General features: G+C 39.3%; 1 protein-coding gene across 7 annotated transcripts in view; it reads right to left on the bottom strand.

The window, feature by feature from the left end:
- Window positions 1-15730, bottom strand: part of ZNHIT6 (zinc finger HIT-type containing 6) — a 109204-nt gene that overhangs the window by 45012 nt on the left and 48462 nt on the right. For 2 of the 7 annotated variants that reach the window (XM_042462195.1, XM_042462194.1), the window contains exons 9-10: window positions 14215-14348; window positions 2440-3322 (exon numbers count right to left, since the gene is read on the bottom strand). In XM_042462195.1, the coding sequence (XP_042318129.1) occupies window positions 3246-3322; window positions 14215-14348 (211 nt within the window). In that variant the 3' untranslated portion in view covers window positions 2440-3245. The other 5 variants (XM_042462198.1, XM_042462199.1, XM_042462197.1 and 2 more) reach the window with 4 other exon arrangements.

Consider the following 15730-nt stretch of genomic DNA (forward strand, 5'->3'; position numbering starts at 1 on the left):
ATCAACTTTCTATGTGTCCTAAAACAATTATGGATGTTGCCATACAACTTCACCTCTTTCCCCCTTCTTTTTCTGTAAAATTAAGACAATGAAGTGATCATAATAAATACTCTCTCGTTCATGCAAGGACAATGAGCTAATGCTTATTTAGTACTTTGAAGCTGCAAATGTACCAACAGAAGAACTGAAGTTGCTATTACCACAGCACTTTTTCCAGTGCTTTGTCCAATCCAGCTTTAAATGACTCAGTTAATGAGATGCTCACAATTTCCCCTGAGAGACAATTGCGCAGTGCAGTTGAACAAGTTGTCAAGATTTTTAGCTTATTCATCCAAAATTTGTCAACTGCTTGAATTTGTTGTTTTTGTTTTTTAACTGAAGTCCATCCTGAACCATCTGGCCCATTTGGCACACATATTGCCTATACTATGAAAGAATGCAGTATGGCCAGCCCAGTGAATCAGGTAGCTAGCAACATCTGATTGCAGGTAATTATCCTTGGGAGGCATGTCTTTGTTTGGCTAAATCATTTACAAACAGCTTAAAAACACACCATATTTAGTTAATACCTAATGCATCTAGCAGCTAATTTTGGAATGAGACATTTCCAAGGTATTTATTAACACTAGTGATGGACAATTGCCAAGCATTCAGGAGCTGCACTGGCTTCCATGGGACATTGAAAGGCTAAACTCACACTTGTCCTGATTTTTAATTTTTTTGGCTCAGTAAAAGCCTCCATACACATACACTCACACACATACAGGGCCACAGGGGCAATTTCATCCTGTAATCTTCCCAAAAGACCATTTTTCAAACACCAATAAAATCTGAAATAAAATTTCTGGTTGAAAAAGGCTTCATCTGGCAATAAAACAAGCTAAGGGTCTAAAAACATGGCAAAATTGGATATTTTAAGGGGGGAAAAACCCTCCCATAAATCAGTGGACTGGAGGAAGCATGTGTTCTTGAGGCCAAACTTCTCCTACCCTTCTATTTGCAAATAATTACAGATATTTGGATTTTCTAATACATCTTTCTAATAATGCTAAATTTCATATTTCTTTAGCATAAGATAGGAATGGGGAAGCTTCTTTGGTCCAGAAATCAAATTTCAATTTGAGAAAGCTTTTGATGTTTATATTGGAAAAGGTTGGACTGAGGAGACAAGATAAGGGCAAGAAGTGATTTTATTTATACATATTTTATGTATATGCCACCTTTCTCCCAGTATAGGACCTAAGGTGGGTTACAAAAAGGCTAAAACAGATAATCTAAAAACTTGATAATAAAAAAGTTTAAACATAATTATATAAGTTATTAGAACATTAGTGAACTTAAAATGTGTAAAACTATACTTATGCATACATAAAGAATAATGCTTAACATCCAGTACACATACCCAATATATATACTCAGGCAATCAATGAATCATTGAATGTCTGATTGAATAAAAACAGATCTTTGCCTGCAGTGTTATATTTACTTTTCTAGGGTCTATTGGATTTAATAGGCCCTACTTATGAGCAGATAGACAGTAACAGGACTGTACTGTTAAATATCTTCAAATATCCTCTGACTATATGTTCTCAGCCTGAGGGGAAGGCAATGGCAAACCTCCTCTGAACATAGTTTTTTGTGGGTTTTTCAGGCTATGTGGCCATGTTCTAGCAGAGCTTCTTTCTGACGTTTCACCAGCATCTGTGGCTGGCATCTTCATTTCTCTGAAGATGCCAGCCACAGATGCTGGCGAAACGTCAGAAAGAAACTCTGCTAGAACATGGCCACATAGCCTGAAACACCCACAAAAAAAACTATGGATGCCGGCCATGAAAGCCTTTGACTCCTCTGAACAAATCTTGCCAAGAAAACTATGTGCCAAGTTTGCCTTAAGGTTGCCATAAGTCAGACATGACTTGAAGGCACACAACAACAATTGATAAGAGATAGTAAAGCATCAACATCAGATAGAAAACCATACTGTTTTTGAGTTCTGGCACTAACGTCTAATATTGCATTTTGCTTTAAATGGTTGTGATCTGCCTTGAAACCTGTGCTAGGAGAATGGCTGAGGATATATAGTTGCTGTTGTTGTATGCCTTCAAGTCATTTCTTACTTATGGCGACCCTATCACTGAATTTTCCTGCGGATGTGTGACTCACCCAGTGGGTTTCCATGGCCGAGTGGGGAATCAAATCCTGATCTCCAGAGTCACAGTCCAATGCTGTAACCACTACATTTAAAGCAGTTTAAAGCAACAGGCTATTCTATGAAACTCATTGTTTCTTGGTTCCCATTTATAGAAAACTGATAAGCTCATCTTGTACAGAAGAGGAATAGTGAACATCAGGCATACTTTGTAACATACATTTCCTTCAATCCTCAAAGCAATCAGTGTCTTCCTGTACTATCGATGGCCTCAACAAGCATATCTGGGAAAGAATAGAAAGAGAGCAAATAAGTGGAATTCACATAGATATAGGTAATTATCTGAGACGGCAACAGTCATTGCCAAGGCACTAAGTGATTGTTTTTTTGGAAAGACAATTTATTGAGTCTTTGGATGCTTGATATGTTGGTGATAATCTGACAAAAATGTGATCTTACATCTTGCCACAAAGTACACAAAAGATTCAAGTGATCAAAACACCATGGAGGGGACAGGAGAAAGGCAGTTCTTCTCCATGTTGGCTCATGAGGCAGTAAAATGCTCATTTACCTAAATAATGTCATAGGTTAAATTAGCTACCTCTTTCCTACATAAAACAAAATAAATAAAATCAGTATACAGTTTATTTCCATTTTTAAAAAAAAAAAACTAATTTTAAGGATCAATTATCTTATTTTAATCCATCTAGCTTTGTACTGTCTACTCTGGTGGCTGCTTTCAAAGATCACTAACCAAGGCCCTTTCCAAGTATTATATGAGATTGTTTTACCCAGAAGTACCCAGGATTCAAACTTATATAAATGTTCTTCTTTAAATATATTAAATATACTGAACCAAATTTGATACTGAGATGGAAAAAAACAGATTGGTAGGGAAGACCTGTAAAATCATAACGAAGATAAAGCTAGGCTCTTTAAACTTTATTAACTTTGTTTAAAATAACAGTTCAGGATGCTTTCCAACAGGTTTAGTGTTGGGATATTATATATAAAAAGTTGTTGTTTATAATTAATATTTCTTCAAGAAGTCCAGTGTAAAAGAAGCTGCTTCAACTTCACATCCAATGTGGTTTCTTCAGGAACTATCACGAATTTCCCCTTCTTCTTCAGACGAGTTTTCTTTAATCAAATCTTTACTGGATTTATTGGCTTCTGAAATGGGAAAAAAGAAGAAAAAACATACAACTTTTACAGTTTTTGTCAAGCTAATCCAGCCCTGATTTTGCATCTTTCATAAATATATCTGTTCAAAGTACATAGTTACTAGCAAAGTAACAGTCAGTATGAGATATCATTCTTGGTCCTTTAAAAAAATCTTCAGAGGTGGTAACTACTAGCTAGACACAGGAAAGGTGCCCTTTCCTCATGGACCAGTTATAAAGTGTCCAAAATTTAAGTTCAAAGGATGAATTAATGTGTATGTTCGAGAGGGACCTACAAACCAAGTAAGAACAGGTTGCTTACCTGTAACTGTGGTTCTTCAAGTGCTTGCCTGTGCTGTTTCATATTAGGATTTTGCGCCTGTGCAGAGACTTCATTCAGAGATTCAAAAGCTGAGCAGATTGGCGGGTAGCCCTGCCCACTCCCATGTACTGAGCATATCAAAGCCCACCAGTCTAGTTCCACCTTCAGTTTAAGTCCACTGCAAAAATACAGGGACCTGAAAGAGGGGAGGTAGGGCGGGTATATGTGAGGGCACAGATGACCACTCAAAGAACCACAGTTACAGGTAAGCAACCTGTTTTTCTTCGTCGTCGTCTTTGTGCCCCACACATTAGGGTGACTAAAAAGCTTACCTGTGGATGGTACGCAGGTCACTGTAGAATAAAGAACTGCACAACCAAAGCTAGCATCCTGACATGACCTGGAGTCAAAGCTTGTAGTGCCAGAAAAACGTGGATGGTTGCGACCACGTAGCAGCCTTGCAGAGGTCTGGCAGAGAGACCCCTTGGAAGAAGGCAGCAGATGAGCAGACAGCCCTGGTAGAGTGTGGGCACACACCAACAGGAAGAAGGTGTTTAGGCAGTTCATAGGCCAAGAGGATAGTCTACGCAATCCATTTTGCAAACCCTTCTAAAGAAACAGGGTGGCCTTTCCTAGGGCCACCATAACAAACAAACAGCTTGCTGGTCAACCTGAACTCAACAGAACATTGAACACAAAAGGCCAAAGCATAGTGAGTGGATGGCTCTGGGTAGAAAGTAGGTAGCATAATGTCCTGCAAAAGGTGAAAGGAAAAGACCACCTTAGGTAGGAAAGAAATGTATGGCCTGAGTCAGCTTTGTCTCTGTGGAAGACCAGATAAGGCTCAATAGAGCGGAAGGCAGTGAGTTCTGAAGACCTCTTGGCCGAGGTGATGGCAACCAAAAATGCTACCTTAAATGAAAAGAGCTTGAGGGAACTTGAACTCGAAGGTTCAAAGGGGGCCATAAAAGCTGGGTGAGCACCAAAGAGAGTGACCAGGGTGGTGCCAGAGGAGGAATCAGAGGACAGAAGTGATGGAGGCCTTTGAAAAACATCTTTACCACAGCAGAAGTGAAGAGTTTAGCAGAGGGTGAGCCTGTTTGAACAAAGACTCCCTAAAGGTCTGACAAGTCAACCTTCAACCAGAATCACAGATCAGGTAGGTCCTCCTTATATGCCCACACAAGGACCGTTTTTCCTCTTTGTTTTCCATCACGATGGTTGCAAACTGGTGTCGAAAATGTTGTTTCAAAAAGGGGGCATCTTTTTGATTCTCCTTAGGTCTGATACTTATCATAAGATGACATAAGCAGTTACTCCTCCTTATTTTATCAGAGATCACAGGGCTGATGTCAAACTAAAGAATGCGTCTTGTGAAGTGCTGTCTGGGAAGGGTGTTGAGAGGGAACATTTCCTCATCCTATGTCTTGTCTTTCCCCCATTTTTTGGGTAAGACTGCAAATGAAGGCTCTTGTAGAAGGCTCCAAAACTTTCAGTCCATTACTACTTGGTTTCTTCCATTTTTCTGTAGTGCTATTCTGAATCACTTTTTAAAATTAAGACCTGCATGAATTTGCCTGCTTGAAAAGAAGTCACCTAAAACTCAACAGAGGTTACCATCCTCTTCACTTAAGACCTGGAGGCTCCCTTCCTGGCCATGAAGAGGGGTCCTTTCTCATGCTTGTTGCCCCTCTTTCCTCCATATGAATGATGGTTGAATTTATCCTTATCCATAAACCTAATAGCTCCCACTGACATCTGTAGTAAAAGTGAGTGGTTGCAATCGTGCACATTAGTGAGATATGGGAAAAAGCTGCTTTGCAAACTTCCTCCTAACAGTAAAAGAAGTAAGCACATGTGACAACTGACCCCCTCCCCTGCTCAACTGGGGATTTTTGTGTGTGTGGAGGAAAACCAACACTTCTCCATGCACTATGATGGCCCTTGTGGTCTCTTCCAACTTTATGATTCTGTATCTCTACAGTTCTGGTGCAGGCAAGATCTACACAGGAAGAGAGGGATGTATCGCACTGTGAGCCCAGTGAGTAAGACATACACACGGAATTGTATACCTATTTCTAGGAAAAGATAACAGAACTGCAATGTGAACTTTACATTTTTTTTAAACCTAAGAAGTACGGTAGTTGTTTACATTACTATTTTGAATTGGGTGGGACTGATTTTCCATCTTGCTGTAATGCTACTGTTGTTGTTATTATTATTATGCACTTTTGGGGGGTCTTCCTAAACAGATTTATTGTGGATTTTAAAAAAATGAATATGTATATGGCAAAAAAAAAAAAAAAAGTTACAAGTCCATCTTTAAATAGTGGTAGACTTCAAAGACATAGCCGTGTTAGTCTGGATCAGTATGCAAAGGGATCTTGTAGCACCTTTGAGACTTAAGTCTGTTTCCTCAGATGTTTGTAGACTTAAATCTGCTTCTTCAGATATATGTACAAAAGCTTATGCTACCAACTTTTCCCCCTCTCGGTCTGTCTCAAAGGTGCTACAAGATCCATTTGCATACTTTAGTTATTAATAAGTGAGGAATAAAATAATGCAAATCCTCCTAGTTCCATTAGAAAATCTAATAAGGTTGCAATGCTAGGCAGCACTGCTTCTGATATTTTGTTAGACTATTCATTCACTAAGTAGACCATCTGAGAATTGTTTGACACTGGAATTTATTCAACAAAATCAAGACATGATGCATACATGTTGCTATTTTGTGTATTTCATCATTTCAACATTGTGTTTGCATGTTTTAGAGTCAAACAAGATGTTATGGATTCAAGCTGTTCAGAGTTCCATGACTTTGGGAAGATTTGCTGCTGCTGCTGTCATACCAAAAACTACTAAATTTCCTGAACTGCTTGTTACCTTTCTCTTCCCTCTCCAACAACAACATACTATCCAAGTTCTCTTAGCAGGTCCTCCTTGAATGAGTTCTCTCATCCAGATAGATACTATATTGCAAGGGAACGACACATAACACTTCCTGTAGGTGTTTTCTTAGTTTACAGTGCTTGAAACAAATGTGCTCTTCAGAGTCTTTATTAAAGAACTATTACAAAAGGAAGTTAAGTTGTCAGGAAATGTGGTGGAAGAAAGGAAGAATAGAAACTAATAGGATCTAACCTGCACCTGTAGGACCTGAGTAGAATCTCAACAAGAAAATAAAAGCATTTCATCCAGAAACATCCGAGGTCACATTTTGTCTACATTAAATCTAGTGTATAATCAATTAACATCTATATGCCAGATATGTACTGACTACAGAGACAGAAAGAATTGTTTGTCACTAAGTCCGATAATAACTTTTATAAGTCTTCCAGATCTCTGGATGTGATTATGTCTCTAGACAGAAAAATGGACACCTGTATTCTCTTTCAACAAGTTCATTATCGTAACTTTAGAAAGTAAAGAAATCTGAATAAAAATGACATTTAATGAATTTTCAGGTTATTTTTCCACTGCTGAAAATGTTTTTGTCACAGAATGCTGGCAGCTTTTAAAATTACATAATTACATGGAATTTATATAAGAATTAAAGTGGTGTCTTGTTTGAATTTAACAACGTGCATTTGTTTATAAAACTACCTAATAACTAGACTTTTAAAGCACAAAAATATCAATATACTACTATGCCTAATTTAAGATCTCCAAGCTCCTGATGACCAGAACAGAAATGTTTCAATAGGCTCTAAGTGATTGAGTCTTAAAACTAAAACCACTCCAGACCTATTTGGGGTTTTTTCTTTTCTTTTCAGAATGGATTCAGTTGGAATCTGAGCGCTCATTCATACCACTACTTCTTTTTTTTAAACACAGAAATAAATCATTTGTATAGGAAGCAACCAGGCAATTATACAAACTCATACCTTTGTAAACATTTGCAACTAGACTAGTGATCCCCAAACTATGCCATTTAAGGGATTTTTGACTTCAGCTCCCAGAAGCCTCAACCACGTTGGCTAATAATCTGGGATTCTGGGGGCTGAAGTCCTAAATCCCTTAAAGAGCATAGTTTGGGGACCACTGAACTAGATCAAACTGACAACAGTTTAACAGTAATACAGGCTTTACATTTAGCAACAGGCAGGCTTTTGGCAAACCTCTGGGTGTTGAAGAAGAGAGCTTTAACAGAGGAAGAGTACTCTTATTTATTTATTTACTCCATGCCCCCTTCCTCCAAAAGTGGGATCCAAAGCAGTTCCCAAAAAGAATCACCAAAAAACTCAGAACAATAACAAGTTTTAAAAGAATTAAAACAACCACCTGACAGAATATAAAATTACTGTATATGAAAGATATGCAGAGTTTAAAAAGAAAGATAAAACATCCCAATAAAAAAGCTTCACTGTTTCTTTATTTTATTTTTATTTATTTAAAAGATTTCTATCCTGTCTTTCTCCCACAATGGGATTCAAGGCAGGTATACAGTGAGAGCTAGTGTGCCGTAGTGGTCTGAGTGTTGGACTGCGACTCTGGAGACCAAGTTTCGATTCCCTGCTCTGCCATGAAGCCTGTTGGGTGATCTTAAGGCAGGTCACATGCTCTCAGCCTCAGGGGAAGGCAATGGCAAACCTCTGAACAGATCTTGCCAAGAAATGATATGTTATGATAGAACCTAGGGTTGCCATAAGTCAGAAATGACTTGAAAGCACACAAGAACAACAACAGCAACATGTTTATACATTAAAAAGTTTGTTTAAACAGAAAGATCTTTGCTTGCCAATGAAAGGAAGCACAGAGAAGGTCAGCCTAGCCTCCTACAGAAGATAACTCTAGAATATGGTGAGAGCAGCCACTGACAAGGCTCTCTCTTGTGTCCTCACCAAGTGAGCCTGTGACACTGGTGGGACCAAGAGAAAACCTTTGGTTGTCGATCTTAACTCTGGCAGTTATCTTCAAATGGGGAGATATCATCTTTCAAATAGTCTAGACCTAAGCTATATAGGACATTATAGATCACAACTATCATTTTGAATTGTGCCTGGAAATGAATTGGTAGCCAGCTGTTATAACAAGAAACTTATAAGCTATAACTGGCCCCAGTCAGCATTCTGTCTGTAGCATTTTGAACACACTCACGTTTCTGAACAGTTTCCAAGGCAGCCCCATATAGAGTGTGTTACCCAAGTCCAAACAAGATGTAATTAAGGCATTTCTCCCTGGGCATCCAGGCTCAGAGTTAAATCCAAGAGAACACCCAAACTGTGAGCCTAAGATTTCAGGGAGAACGTAATCCCTTCCAGCACAGGAAGAGTTGTTATTTCCTGATCTACCTCACAACTAACCAAGAACATTGCTGTCTTGTCTGGATTAAGATTCAATTTGTTGGCCTCATCCAGCCCATTACTGGCAACAGACAATGGGTTCAGTACTGAGACAGGTTCCTTGGAATCAGACAGAAAGCAGAAGCAGAGTTGGGTATCATCAGCATATTGGTGACACTGCATGCAAAATTCCAAATGACCCATCCCTGCAGTTTCATGTAGATATTAAAACAGATCCCTGAGGGACCCCACAGGAGTCCCCCAGCACTGACTTATGAGTTTGCTCTTCCAAGAAAGACTGGAACCACTGCATAAAAGTGTCATTAAGTCCTGTCCCAGAAGGATACCATGGTTGATGGTAAGGTCCAGCAGTACCAACAGGGATACACTCCCCCTGTTCCAGAGATCAGCCAATGTTTTGACAGGATCACCTGCCAAGGCAACAGAAAATTCCCAAGAGCTCTCAAGAATCCCTCTGGATTCATAAGTCTCTTGGAGTGGACCATTTTAATCGCCCTCATCCCACCCCACCCACTTACAGTCCCTGTAAGTCTAAACCCAAGCAGGAAGTGATTAGTCCATGACAACAGAACTACAGAAAGTTTCCCCACTATCAGATTATCATCATCCCAACCAGAACAGAAAACCAGGTCTGGAGTGTATCCTGCAGCATGGGTGGCACCAGATATGACTTGGGATAGACCCTGGTTGTCATGTCTAATACGAAGAAGTCTTTAGCTGCTCCTGACAAAATAGTCCCTGTGTGGATTTGAAGTAGATAACTAGTCGATGGGATCCCAACACTGCCACTGAGACTGTCAGTTAGCTCAGGAGGTGAGTCAACAGAATCCCTATCATCCATCTTCAAAAACACACTCAAACCCAGCAGTCTGTGAGACAAGGCACTCAGTGAGGGAGATGGAATCCCAACAAACTACTGCCATGCTGCCTCCCTGCTCCCCAGGCCTCACCTGTTCCTGTACAAAGAATCATGTGGACAAATCTGGGAGAGGTTAACCCCTCAGCTTCATCCAGCCAGGACTCTGTGATACAAGCTAAAATGCTTATCTAGGCCCGTTACAAACGGGCCAGAAAGTATGTGCAGAGCGCGTACTAGGGTTAGAAAGGGGCGGTGCTTCTCTAGGCATGTGTAGGTTTGCCAATGCAATTCACGGCCGCTGCCATGAGGACGTCACGACTGCGCCGCCTCTATACAGGGCAACGCGGACGTGGCGTCCTCGCTCCATGCCAGGGCACTTAGTGCGCCCTTAGCGCGGAGCAGGAAGGAGCTCCGTTTCGGAGCTCTTTCCTGGTTTGGTCTGCTGGGCACAGCCTTCAGACGGCCCCTTTCTCCTCCCCCCTTCCGCCACGGGGTGTCCTTGGGGCTTGAAGCCCCAAGGACACCCCTTTCCAGGCTGCGGGGAAGGGGCCTTTTGCCGCTTCCCCGCAGCCTGAAAAGCGGCGGATCGGGGCCTCAGTGGCTGCCGCTCTGGACACTGAGGCCCCAATACCCCGGGGAAAGGGGCGGGTGCAGCCCGCCCCAAACGGGCAGTCTGTAACCCGCCCTAGGATCAAATCCTGGATCAAGGATATTTTTCCATTCAATGACCTGGAATTGAGCAGCATCATTTTCAGCCCAGGGGTCTGTTGCCAAGGCTATCCAGATCTTTCCAGGGTCCTAAACACTTACTTAAATGGCTGATCAGGCTTCATGGGAATTATCTAAACTTTTAGGAGATGATAGCAAGCATACCAACCCTCTTGAATGCCAGTAGAACATATAGCACCAAAGCATTTTTAGTGACCCACAGGACTCACACAAAACTTTGGAAGCAAATTCCCTAAAATGCCCTCTTGGGAGTATGGGCAGCATTTCTACCATGTTTAGAGGCCTTCCAGGGGTCAAACATAATTTTTAATTTTTTTAATTGTTTCCTCCAAAAAGTTTTCTAGTAACTATGGGGGCATATCCACCATACTTTGGGGGGGGGCCGTAGCCCAATTTAGGCCTGAGAGGCTATTTTTGAAACAGGAAATGATTTGCACTCACTTTCTTTTATTACAAAGTATCATCCTAGGCCTAAAAATATGGAATTGTTTAGGGGCACTTGAGAACAATTTTTTGTATGGGGAAAAAGTGAAGGGTGTGGGTGCACCCCTCCAAGATCTCCTGGGGGGTTAATGTGCTCTCCCAAGTCCTCCACAGATGCTCATCCTTGTTCTAGAGCCTTACACAATGTAGCATTTTGAAGTCCGCTTCTAAAACCTACTCTGAAATGTTCGATCCTAACCTCTGGAGTCAAACACAAAGAAACACAATCCTCTGAGAAATTTCTAGCTGTTTTCTATACACTGCAATAATCCCTTCAAGTACTCTAGAGCACAGAAGGATTCAAGCACTCTAGAGCCTTTCCCTTTCTCACTGATAGCATGGTTCTCTGTCTCTCTCTCTCTCTCTCTCTCTCTCTCAATTCATAGTCAATAATGCTTTCATGGGGAAAAATTATTTAAAACATCTCGACAACAGAATAAATCCACAAGATAAAACAGGACATTCAACTACAACACAAAACAGAGAATTAAAATATTGTTTCAGCTGCACTCAAAACTTGTCTTCCATTCTCATCTTACAACATGCAACAAATGCCTTCCTGTGTTTGGTGCATTTTGCAGCATAAAGCCTTCCTTTTCAAGGTTTCAATCAAGTTCCAAAATTCGAAGAGTGATCTTCGAGGTAGCACATGACATTGCCCTTCCTGAAAGGGACCTAGGTATACAATGAAATCAGCTTCTGGCATGAAAATATGTTATAATCCCACACTGGAAAGTTTCTCTCAGGAATGTGCAATGAGAATGACATAAAAGCAAAGCTAACTGTTCTTCAGGCGAGATGGTAAACAAAGCAAAGGGAACAAGGAAGGAAAAAAGCTGCTTGCTGTTGAGTCATGGAGTATATACTGAAATGTAGTCATAAGGCTGAATGTGGAAGGAGGCAGCAACTATTCAACTAAGGTAGAACTTGAAATTGTCACACCATCTAGTGTGCAAGCCTTTGGGTTTTATTATATTTTGTAACATTCTGGTTTGCTTAACAAAGGTATAATATGGAAATCTTATTTTTTTCAACTGAGAACAGCAGTTCCTTAGATATCACTCCTCATTTGAGTAATGGACTCAAAGTCACACTTCTGTGCCAATTACTGACATATCTGGCTCCAGAACCGGCCATACAGATAGTACAGTACTGGCTTTGTTAAAACTGGATTTGCTAACTGATGGGACATCTGGATTGCTCAATCAAGGCAAGAACATTGGTTGGCTTCTCTTTGTCCCAATATGCTCACCAGGCACCTTCTCCTACTACATACTCTGAAGAATTTTTTTCCTAGGAACACATATGCTTTAAGACTAGAGTATTTGTCAGCAAGTCCATGAACTACCACTGCCATTAACTACTGTCCAGGTATATATCAAAGGACCTATGTGCGTGCAAGACAGTGTGTGAGGGAAACACTGGACAAACTTCACCAGGACTGCTTCTTCTGCTCCAGTCAAAATCATTAAATCCTGCAGCATTTGCAGGTATTAAAGAGCAACTAGGAAGGTGAAGTTAGAATTTCTGTTATTTCTTTCTTTTAAAATAAGAGATCTAAATGTGGAGCAGGAAACCAGAACCTCTACTTTGATTTTTTTTAAACTGAGTAAAGTAGCAGTTTCTACTGAAGGTCTTCAGCCCATATTTTCAGACTTTCCAGTACATGACCTTAAACTTCATTTATATATCATGCACTATTTAATTTGCTTCTAAAGTATCTTCCTGTGAGAGGGTGGGTTTTATCGTACTTATAGCATTTTCTTGGCAAAGAACAATGAAACCACACACTCTGAAATGGATCGACAGAAAGGTTAAAAAAGCAAAGTAGTACACAGGTAGGATTAAAGAGGCATCCTAAAGTGCTAGCTCTCCAGCTGGTACTCTTTTCTGAAACTCTGTTACTGTCACCATAAAGACACTTGGGTTTTTACTGAAGCTCTATTGATTTCCATGTGATTTAAGTTCAACTTTTACAGGATCCAATACACTGAATTTCTCCTAGCTATAGCTGGTATAACCAATATCTGCTAATACAATTATTGTTCAATTACTGTAGGTACAATTCACCAAAAAGAAGAAAGTTCAATTCACTAGCTATAATAAGCAACAGTCTAATGTGGGACCTTAAGTCTCATTCTTTTCAGTGGGCATGTGCTCCTGCTTGTGTTGTCATGTGCGTGCGTGCCCATTGAAAAAGCCATTAGCGGAAGCTCAAAATGTGGATGGCACGGGCACACTGTATTACTATTTGCACAGCATACCGACTGCTACATATACTGACTATGGAATACAGCAGATAAAAAGAAAAATGAAAAAGAATAATTATTTAAATATTTTAAAGGCTTCATAGTAGATGGAGTAAAATTTCTTCATTTATATACCAAATGTGATTTGAAAGGAAGTCCAGTGCATGTGCCTTCAAAATATATACAAACTTCAGACATTTGATCTGGTAAAGAAAATCAACTTCAGATGTTAATATGCTACACTGCAAATATTTTCCATTAGTATAGTCAAATGGCAGGTGTTCACTCATCTACCCTATCAAATTTGATGGCTCAGAAGCAAAGAACTATGGTGTTTTGATATATTTTGCACACCATACACTGGCAATGTTGTTCAAATAGTTAAATTATGTGGAATTTAAACTAGAAAAAGTAAACATACACGCAGATTGCATACACACACAGTCGGCCCTCCACATGTGCAGCTTTGACTTTTATGGATTTGATTAATATGTTCTCTCTAGGTCCTTCAGCATGGCTCTGCTGGAAGCTGGTCATAGAGTTACACTAGAGGAGCTAGTGATTTCTAGAGAAAACACGTCTCTAGGCATGTGTAGGTTTGCCAATGCAATTCTATGGTCAACCCCCACCAGATGTTGACCACAGAGTTGTGTTGGAGGACCTAGAGATTCCAAGAGAATTGTTTTCTCAGGTTTAAAAACTTTTTTTAATTGTAGTTTTCCACTTTTATGCAGGTTCTGCTCCCCTAACCCCAGTGAATGTGGAGGGCCCACTGTACAGCTATCATACCTAGATTATAAATATTATCAATCTATAAATAAGCAGAAATGCTTTATATTTGCAGGCCAATACCAAAACCAAAAGTCAGTACTGTACTGGCATTAATAAGGATATTAAATGCTTCGATTCTTGCTTGTTAAAACATTTCTGATAAGTGTAAAACACAACAGCAAATACCTTCATTACTATGTCCAAGAAGCACCATATCTGTCTTGAACTTTTGCAAAATCACATGCAAAGTTGGATATTCGATGACAACCTTCCCTCTCAAATTGTCTCGAAGACCTTTGTTAACATCTAGTTCTTCATACCTTTGAAAAAGTAAATGTAAACATTAAAAAGCAGGCGTATATTAGTGAATGCAAGTATATTAAAGGTATTCCTTGATTTTATTGGAACTTTTGCCTCTTTCAAATCCAAAACAAAGGCAATGGATTTCTCCAATCCCAAACTCTCATCTGAACTATGGATTACAACTGCAATGTTTGCCTCTATTATGAAGTAATGTTTATATTGCTAAGTTTGAGTTTTACAATATAAAGATGTCCTATTTCATATTGTGGGCACTGGTATGGTCTCTGGTGAGTCAGTCAGTCCAAACCATCTTCTCACATATTAGTAACTCAGCCAGTAAACTGTAAACACAGTAGTATATTCTAAGGTGACGCTGGAAATACACAAAATTCATGGAGACACTTGAAGCAGTAACAGAACACCCATTACTTAATATCTGGTCTGAATGTAGACTTTTATGGAAAGTGGTTGGCCTCTATCATGGGACTACTCTATAAATGGTCTACTTTCAGGATAATCTATTTACAAATTCCTGGGCTGCAGATATCCTATTAGCAGAAGATGTGGAAACAGCACAACTATACGGAGGTATATTATTTGGCACCCTTTATAGAGAGGTATATTTCTGCCATTTTCCAATTCTGCTTAATTGTAACAATGTCTTGGAGTATATATTTATTCTTTTTAGTTCCGGATAGCTTAAATAACAGCTTAATAACTTGACAAAGATATAAAAATGCCTCCCAGTCAGATTCTTCTAGTAATCGTAGTATCTTTCCCCCTTCTTTTAGTGAATAAGATTTAGGATTATAATTTATATAATTACATGATAATTATTTATATTTATGATTTATATTTATAAAAATCACATAACTAGAAATTAATGCTTTAATAACAACATATAAATAATAATAATATAATAAACATATAAATCCTCATCCTCATCCCTCTTGTAGGATTATATTTATGTAATTATATACATAACTGTATAAATAAAAAATAGAACTGTCATTTAAGTCTGTGTCAAATTTCATCTTAGCAATGTGGAAGCCTTGTCTCAGTCTTTCTATAGCCTATGTCCCTGTCTTGAGGCAAACAGCTACACACATGCCATTTTGAATCTTTTTTCATTTAACTGTTGGGGGGAAATCTATGTACCAAATGCTACTCATATAGCTAGTGAAGCAGCTTGTACAAAATGTTCTATGTTTATATTTTCTGATATTTGGGTATTTTAAGTCTACATATATGGACTGAAAAGCTGGAATCATTAGAATCTTAAACACCTAGAAGGCATCGGAAGCGAGACTTTGCTGAATCTACACATGCAGAAGAAGTAATCAAATTGTAGTATTTCAGACTGAAGGTGATGATACAAGTACTGTATACACACACAAAA

Source organism: Sceloporus undulatus, chromosome 4 (genome assembly GCF_019175285.1).
Source record: "Sceloporus undulatus isolate JIND9_A2432 ecotype Alabama chromosome 4, SceUnd_v1.1, whole genome shotgun sequence".
Taxonomy (NCBI): domain Eukaryota; kingdom Metazoa; phylum Chordata; class Lepidosauria; order Squamata; family Phrynosomatidae; genus Sceloporus; species Sceloporus undulatus.